Raw genomic sequence first — 9366 nt, 5'->3', positions numbered from 1 at the left:
AAACAACAGATAGATTAAAAAATTCCTTCTAGTTGAAAATTCCTTCTAGCTTGAGTATTTTAACATATTGGTATATTGTTAAAATACTGTACTGTTTCTCTACACGTTTAGGAAGAAATCAATCTTCTTTTTCACAAGCACAAGTAGGCACTGCTTTAGTGCATGGTATACGCAGGTATACGGAGTATACCCACTTATTTTTCTGTCTCCACAGTATACCCACTTCTAAATCTCCTCTGATTCACACCATTAATCGATTGACCACGTTCAGTAGGATGCTGCAATTCCAAGGATGGTGAAGGGATGCCCCGCTCTACTCTGTCTCTAATTGGCTAGCACGCCCACTAACTAAAAATGTAAGAGTCTAATGTCACTGTTAGTAACAGAGGCCGTTCATCCTCCGCTGGACGGTACACTTAAAATAATCATTTGGGGAAAAAATAAGAGTATACCCACTACTTCAGGCACCACAAACACCACTGCAAGTAGGGCAGTGGATGAAAACAATTGGGTTACCCAGTCTCTAGTAGCACAAATACAATTTGTAGCGACCCATTTCTGTAGCCGAACAATGGCATTCAATGAGCAGTTTACTGTACCTCTGAGTGTGAACAGCATGGGATTAAAAGGCTTCCTATTTTTCATATTTCATTTGAGAAATACTGCTAAAATTGGCCAGGTCACCCTTATGATAGAGATCTTTATCTCAATGGGTTATTACCTGGTTAAATAAAATACAAAAATAACCTGTGCTATCCACATTCAACACAGTATGACTGATATACATTATTTGTTTTTCTCAGTTAGTTTACTGTAACTCCCTCTTCTCTGGTGTCACAAAGTCTTCTATAACCCGTTAGTCAGTTAGTCCAAAACGCAGCAGCGAGGCTTTTAACAAAACAAAATCAATTGTCACACATTAGTCTAATTCTCGCTTCACTACACTTGCTACCTGTTATATACAGAATGAACTTCAAAATCTCTATAATCACTTATAAAGCCCTGCATGGCCTGGCACCTGTATATATTTCTAAGTTGTTATAGACTTACTATATTCTACAATTCATATATCACACACTATTTTTCAACGCAACGTGCATCAGAGAGTAAATACAACACAAGCAAGAATCTAGAAAGGAGGAAATGTCAGTAAGTGCAAACAAACAGCTTTAAGTCTGATTGGACACAGGTGCTGACATGCACCTGTAGTGGTCAGCCTCGTTGTTCATTTTATCAGTAGCTTCTTTTAGTTCCTCTATCCCAATGGAAAACCAGAGGTGACTGTGCTGTTACAGTAAAAGCTCCCAAATTCTGAAACAGCCTTCCCTTGTCCATCAGATCAGCTGAATCTGTGGCTTCTTTTAAACGGCCGTTTAAAACTCTTCCTGTCTGCCTATTTGAGTCGTACTCAGTTTTGTCTGATATGATGCCCCCGCATATGTGACTTATACCTGATTGTGTATATGAATGTATACATGGTCATTTGCATGAATATCTGTATCTCATTGTTTTTCTTTTCTCTTTTATAAACATTGTGTAAAGCACTTTGTAACAGTTTTATACAGGTGCTATATAAATAAATGTCATTATTATTATCTGACATCTCATGATAATATAGTACATTAGGAGTCTAAGTCACTCACAATCAATATCTCCAGTTATGGCATTAGAAACCAAATTTAGAATAAACAACTATGTCAAAGGAGAAAGTCTAATTTATCTTTCAAAGTATGAAGCACTATTGTAAATTTGTGTCTAACAAAAAATGAAAAGTGCTGAATTAAAGGCAGTCAAAACTTTCATATGAATTTCTTTCTTCTCATAGAAAATGAATTTGTAAAACAAAGTAAAGACAAGCACACAATTTATTTAAATCTGATACTTTATTTGGAGCATATAGAACATCTGGACATAGAGTATTTTAAATAATATGTGTAAGAGGACTTATCAAAGATAATTAATACATTCTATGACAGTGACATAGGAATGGGTAATGAGTGTGCATGTGCCGTCTACAGCCCGCAGTAGTGAGTAGTGTTATGCGCAGGCTGAGATCGGGTGGCTGAGGCCACTGAAGTAAGATTTTTCTCGCTCGCTCATCACATCAAAGTGCAGCGGCTGCTGGCAGAAGGTGCACTCTGCTGAAGAGTGGGGCTTCAGCGTCAGACCCGCCTCCTTCCATGTGTGCACCAGCCTCTCTGAGGAGGGGAAACAGAGGAGAGGAGGTCAGGTTCATTCTTATTCACGACAGAAATCGGTTACAGTTTTTATGATATTCCACAGCTGCTGTGATGAAGTCTCAGTGAATGTAAATCTTGTAAGAGCATCTCCCACACAAGTGAATGAACAATAGCATCTAATATAATCTTCTTACCAACAAAGTATTTCATCATCTCAGGAGTGTGGTGAGGTGTCGGGGCAATACGCAGAAGCTCCTCCCCCCTTGCTACGGTGGGATAATTGATGGCCTGCACATAGATGTTGTGGCGACTCATCATGAGGTCACACACCTCTGTGTTTTTCTCAGCATCTGATACCTAGAAATATAAATAAGAACCATAATATGATTAGCATGTTGCCATTGAAGAGACAGACTAAATACTTATTTTTTAATTGAATGGAAGGAATAATAATCCTGAATTACCCGGACTGGGATGATGTGGCTGGGGCAGTGCACCACAGGCAGCCCAGAGTCCATCAGCATTTGTCTGAGCAGCTTGACGTTGCGCTGGTGTTTACGTCTCAATACGCGTCCCTCTTCCTCTTTAAGAACCTGGATGGACTGCCTGGCTCCAGCTAACAGCATCGGCGGCAGAGAGGTGGTGAAGATGAAACCGGCAGCGTAGGAACGCACCGTGTCCACCAGTGCACTGGTACTGGCAATGTAGCCGCCCACACAGCCGAACGCCTTGCCTGAAGGACGACATGATAAAGATATTGTTATTCTTTAATGCCTTTGTTTCAGCTCAAGAGAAATGTATTTAAACTTTAACAGCATGGACTTTGATAATCACTGCCACTGAAATCTCAGAAACTGAATCATCTTGAAATCAGAGGGGGCTGTCATGCTCACAGTTAGACATAATTGTCCCTTCAGCTTGAAAGCGACCAACAGACACACAGAGTAATTCAATAAGCGTGCAACAAGAGCCCACTGTCTCCTAGCAACAGCAGAGCTGCTCCTGCTTCTTTAAACCCTCCAGCATAATGTGTGACCCAGATGAAACCTGATCCTGAGCATGACAACAAAACATAGGGTCGCAAGATTTTCACCAGCTGGCAGTGTTTTTTTTTCAATCATAAAACTATGAATTGCTCTCAACTGACATAAATAGAATAATAAAACTAGATATTTATATGAATATTAAATGGTTAACATTTGTCATGGCTTCAGAGTCTCAGTGCCAAACAATATTTAAAGTGTAGATTTTATGCTGACCTAAAGTCCCTGAGATGATATCCATCTTGTCCATGACGCCATCTCTGTCCCCGATGCCCCCTCCTCTGGCGCCGTACAGACCCACAGCATGGACCTCGTCTACAAAGGTGATGGCACCAAACTCATGAGAAACGTCACACATCTCCTCCAGCGGGCACACCGCACCTGTGTTCAAGAGACATAGAAAGTAGAGTTTTGTCTTGCGCAAAGTTAAAGGCATACAGTAGGTGATTCCTTACATTTTTATAAAGATAACTAATCAACCATCTAATAAGCAAATGTGATATATGGTTTGACAATAATATTGGGGAGCACCCCAAACTGACCATCCATGGAATGGACAGTCTCAAAGGCGACAATCTTCGGTTTCGTCGGATCTCCCTTTTGCAAGAGCTCTCGGAGATGGGCCACGTCATTATGACGGAAGATGAATTTCTTAGCACCACTGTTCTTGATACCCATAATCATTGAGGCGTGGTTGCCTGCGTCAGAGTAAATCTCACAACCTAAATTGGTCCGAAGGAAAAAGAGGAAGTTAGAATAAGTGATGACTTGCAGTCAACATTGTATTATCAAACAACTTCAAACAAACATAAAGGTTGTAATCATTGCAAAAATTCAGTAATTTTTTTGTATACCAGGTAGCATCTTGGCAAGAGTGAAGAGGGTGGAGTCGTTAGCCACAAAGCAGGAAGTGAAGAGCAGCGCAGCGTCTTTCTTATGAAGGTCAGCCAGCTCGTGTTCCAGTTCAACGTGGAACTTACTGGTCCCAGAAATGTTCCTGGTTCCTCCTGCCCCTGAACCGTGCTTTCGTAAAGTATCCCTGGAAAAGGGGGAAATGATGGACAAACAAAACAATTAGATTTTGTGTAAGATTTAAGCCTAGGGAATGGTAAGACGGGGGGAAATGGAAATATGTTCATAATTAAACAGGAAAACTTAAAGGTGTTACTGCAGCAAAGGAATAAGATAGCTGGGCAAGCTCATGCATGTTTGAAAAACAACCCTCCTGTATGGGACCCATGAGGTTTAGGTGTTACCTATGGCCAACTAACACTCTATACCCACACAAACAATGTACAGGATCACCTATAGGTGTGTCATGTTGTATACAATTATCATGTGCATTGTTTGAACTTTTTTTTCCTTTCTTTCTTTCTTTTTCTTTCTCCGAAACTCACTAGAGTTGTAAAAAGGAGACGAGGACAGCCAAGACAAGTATTTATATAATCAAACGTGAACACTTCTCAACCAAAGGGGACTGACTCAACCTACAATAGGCAAACAAAACCAATACTCCAGTACTCACATTATAGACTGCACGACCCGTGGGTGTCGACTCATGCCCAGGTAGTCGTTGCTGCACCAAACAGACACCTCCCTCTTGTCCTCCAAAGAGCCAGTGAAGTTGTCGGCCATGGGGAACTCGCTGGCCAGACGATTCACCGTCTTAAACACACGGTAGGTGTGGTCACTCTTCTTTTCCACGATCTTCTTGTCAAAAAAGGCATCATATTGGAAGCGGGACACTGTGGCAAAAGAGGAAGAGAGAGTTTGCTTAATGCCGGTTGCATTGTGGTAGATGAAGCAATGGTTAACATTATGGAAGTCTCTCCTTACACAAACATACTGAAACTAACTGACTTTCAAGGGATTTAAAGTACTGTTAAAATGTGTCAGTGAAATATTACAGTGATTTTATCTGAGACTATTCAGAACATGAATGAAAACGTACTGCTTCCTGGCAAGTTGTCTTGCAGCAGGTGAGAGACCCTTTTAGGCTGCTGTTTCAGGAGGGTCTTCATTAGATTAGTCTGCTCTCCTTCTATTCCCATAATGTTGCTGGCGAAAGATGATTTCTTCAACTGGGCAGAGGACACCTCTGAAAAAAGTCAAAAAGGACGAAAATATTCAAATTATGTGCAAAATGAGGGACAAAACTGTCTAGTTTGATAGGTTTCTCAACAATTTTTACCTTTCTTGACAGTGCGGATTTCCTGAACATCCTCTTGGAACTCCATGCCCACCTGGCGGACCACACTGCTGTTCTTCTGGCCCATCTCAGCAGCCAGAAAAGGGCATTTAGAGGCCGCAGCCTGGCCTGAAGGTGGCATGGGGTGGCCAGCAGGCAGATTGGACTCTCCTTCATGTTTGGAAACTGCAAACAGATAAGTGTAAGATTTTAGATTTACAATTACAAATACCTCTCACACGCACAACATTAATAGGTGTGTTATTATATAATAATGGATACTTCATTACTAAATTATCTGCAACTGCTGTTTAACTGGGTTATAAAGACATATCTGCTGTGTATTTGTCACACTGACCTTCACTAGCAGCTGTGGTGTCCTTAGTCCTCTGGTGGGAGGAGGTGGAGGAGCACAGGGCCCGTGCCATTGATGGAGCCATAGGTTTAGAGGCCAGTTCCATCATGATGGGGCATCTCTGCGCGTACACCGACAGCGTCTTTCTTGTCTGCTGTAAGAACGCCTGTGGCACACGAGCCAGGAACGGACAGCGGCGCACGATCACATCCATAGTCAGCAGTGGTGGTGATGATTGTCCAAAGAGCTGAGGAAGAAAAAAACATTAACACGTATGCCTAGGAGATTTCAGACTCTTTCTTCCTTGCGTCATAAAAACCTGTTTGGCAAGGCATCTCTAATCACATGATAGTTTTGTTTTCTCTACTTTCACATGAAATGCAAATCAATCCAGCAAACCACAACTCCTCCATGAAAAGCCATTTGTAGTATAAAAAAAAAAAAAACACCATCTCTGGTCAGGAGAAGTACTTTGGTAGAAAACTGGTAATTATTGGGTTTTGAACTTTTGACATACAAGGAAAATGTAATTGTGCTCATGAATTGAGAAAGGGAAACGTTTTCTTATGGAAAAGTACAAAAGAGTTTCTGTCTGAGGAACATTATCCAGGTACTCCAAGACATTTCCACTTGGCAGACTTTATGTTGACTTTTGTGAGAAACTGCTATTTTCAAGGTCAAAATATTAAACTTCTGCCCAAAACTTGCTTGTAAAACAGTATGAATAAGAATCTACCAAAAAAAATAAAACATTTGTTTTTTTTCTTTATTTTTGTGTCATTGGGCCTTTAAAGGAAACTTAATCACACTTCTTGGACTTGGTGAACTGCTCAGAACAATGCAACAGGTTTCTAATGACGACATTCAAATAAGCATGTTTAAGATTGATTCAAAAGCTGTAGAGAAGATAAAATTACACAGCTCAACGTTACTTAACACAAGTCCCTTTTTGTGTAATATACTCTTCCTCATGCTGAAGCCAAGTTTACACATTCCTAGACAGAGTAATCACTTAGAAACCCCGCCTCCACTCAGTTTTCCAGGAAAATGAGCTCTTGGAAAAAAAAACCTTTATATCTACAAAAGCAAATCAATAAGCTACATACACAGTTTGTTACAATGATAAAGTTGTATATTCTGTATTCTCTCTGTATATCAATGTGAGCAATTATAGCATGAGATTTGGTCTTGATATAGTTTTACCAGAAGGACAAAATAATGCTGTGGTAAGCCTCAACCTGCTTTTATTGCAATAATTACAGGTGTAAACACAGACCCCGTTGTTAAGCATGTATACGCCCCCTGGCTGGTCTCACCTGGTCTCACCTGGGGGCTCCCTCATCATCTCAGGGTTATAACACAAGCAAAAGTCACGACATGTCCATTTCTCACATGAACTGATTTGTAATGACACTAAAATAGCCGGTAGCTGCGCTATGGAGCACCCTGTTATAGAAAGAAAAGCTAAGACTTGACCAAAGCCCTTTGGGATAGTGATCCGGAGGACCGACCTTAACATTAGCTAATCTGCTAACACTAGCTAAAAAAAAAGAGTGTGGAAGATGGTCACGAAATAAGAAACTCACCTTTAAAAAAAACTGCACAAATGAATACAGGATCTTCTTTAACTGTCTCGCTGTGACCAGGATAAATGCTGCTTGGCTTTTCAGCTATAAAACTCTGACTGAAATCACCCTTTTTCGAATAAGGAGGAAGTCGACTGCTTCGTTATCCTGCACTGAGGACGAACGAAAAGGACGAGGACGTGCCAGTGCTTATAAGAGCCACAGCGGAAGGAAGTCTCGCGATATCTCAGTCACTGACGTCAGAGGGTCGTTTCAAGTAAAATAAAACATTTCCTTGAATGAGTCACGCATTTTTATCATATAGGGTCATTTCTTTGTACAAAACCTGATATGTTTTTATTGTTTTACTGTCGCCAACAGTGAAGATTTCTAGGAACTGAGGAGGACACAAGGACACTTTTCCATGTCTGACAACTTTATGTCAAAGCTGTCACCTGAAACGCTCCTTAATATGCCGAAGCTTTACACACACTAGTGTATTGGATTCCGTTCATAACATAGCTGATATTAGTTATCAATGTTAGCACGAGGTATCTGAGACTTGTTGATGTGGTGGAGGATCTTTGGGTGGGGTAGATACGTTTCATGTGTTAAATGTGACCCCTGGTGTTGAAAATGTGTCATTATACCTAAACCGGTTCTTGGCCATAAATTATATCTATTGGTTTAAAACTGATGAGATAATTTAATCCGTGCATTTTGAAGAAGTGGCAGTGGAGAAATAAAGGGATTTTTTTCCACCCACAGTCTGTCTTGAATGTTGTAAAATATAAACAAATGGTGTAACCTCAGATGCAGGTTATAGGGAAATCAATCAGCCTACAGCCCAGAAATATACAAGAAGGTCATCCTTTCTTCACGGATAAACCCGAGTTTTTGTTAAGATTTTTGTAAATATTTGATATTAATACTATGTTGTCGACGCTCTGTAATGTAAATGGTGGGGGAAAAGACAGAAAATTACAGCAAATAAATAATAATCCCAAATGTCATTATGTCAAAATTGACATTCCTTTTAGTAACAGTGTAAACCAGATCGCTTAACCAATGGTCCTTGTAAGGGTATGCTTAACTAACAAAAATAAATGTATTTAAATTTCAAATATGTAACCTGCAAAGCCTTCAAGCCCGGTGACTGAAGTAATTAAGTAGCATTATCTTAGCTCACTATCTGACTTTCTTAAAAAACTAGTTTAATTGCATTTCCCCCCTGCTAAACAGAAAGGAGGATTTCTAAACTTCAAAGGTGTGTATCCAATTCCTCTTTGTAAATAAGAAAGCAAATCAATCTGGCAGCATGTTTCATCAACAAAATACATCTATATCTGAAACGGTCAGACACTGCCCGAATGTGCTCGTCACGGTATTACAAGTCTTATGCTGCCCTCTACTGATCTTGTCTGGTTTATGCACTGTTTGCTCCATAGAATGGTGGACTAGGACTTAAAACATACAACAACTAAACCCCGGTTTACACCACATCTTAGAAGCTGCATCAGGCAAAATAGGAGGCCCAGGGGTGGGGGCCGTCTCTACAAGCAGGCCAGAAACAAGTTAATGAAGGAGATCAGGGTAAAGAGGACCTACAGTGAGACGCTAAAACACAGCTTCTCAGCTACTCTATATCAGTTTGGACAGGCCTGCAGTTCATCACTTACTAAAGGAGACCCTCCCCCCACCCTGCAGGTATAAATTGGCTGAAGACCTAAGTGTTGAAAAAATATTTAATAATGAATCTAAATGTAAAATCTAAATGTTATATCTAAATCTAAATGTTATATCTATATCTAAATTTTATATCTATATCTAAATGTTAAATCTAAATGTTAAATATAAATATAAATGTTAAATCTAAATGTTAAATCTATATCCATAGATATAACATTTAGATATAATATTTACATTTAGATATAACATTTAGATATAATATTTACATTTAGATTTTACATTTAGATTTATTATTACATATTTCTTCAACACTTAAACTTTGCAATTATTTATGTGTAAAACGAGC

The 9366-nt window shown here is 39.7% G+C and overlaps 1 protein-coding gene across 1 annotated transcript; it reads right to left on the bottom strand.

Moving 5' to 3' along the window:
• Window positions 1-1864: 1864 nt before the first annotated feature.
• On the bottom strand, window positions 1865-7527 carry alas1 (aminolevulinate, delta-, synthase 1). The gene is made up of 11 exons (XM_020636787.3): window positions 7353-7527; window positions 5770-6013; window positions 5415-5597; window positions 5175-5321; window positions 4749-4968; window positions 4078-4262; window positions 3766-3945; window positions 3440-3604; window positions 2645-2913; window positions 2375-2537; window positions 1865-2198 (listed from the first exon to the last, which is right to left on the bottom strand). Exons 2-11 carry the CDS (start codon window positions 5978-5980, stop codon window positions 2038-2040), a joined length of 1884 nt encoding a protein of 627 aa, XP_020492443.2. The 5' UTR covers window positions 5981-6013; window positions 7353-7527; the 3' UTR covers window positions 1865-2037.
• Between the last annotated feature and the right edge of the window lie 1839 nt (window positions 7528-9366).

The sequence above is a fragment of the Labrus bergylta genome, chromosome 5, assembly GCF_963930695.1.
Source record: "Labrus bergylta chromosome 5, fLabBer1.1, whole genome shotgun sequence".
NCBI classification, from domain to species: domain Eukaryota; kingdom Metazoa; phylum Chordata; class Actinopteri; order Labriformes; family Labridae; genus Labrus; species Labrus bergylta.
This window is presented reverse-complemented; position numbering and strand designations above follow the sequence as displayed.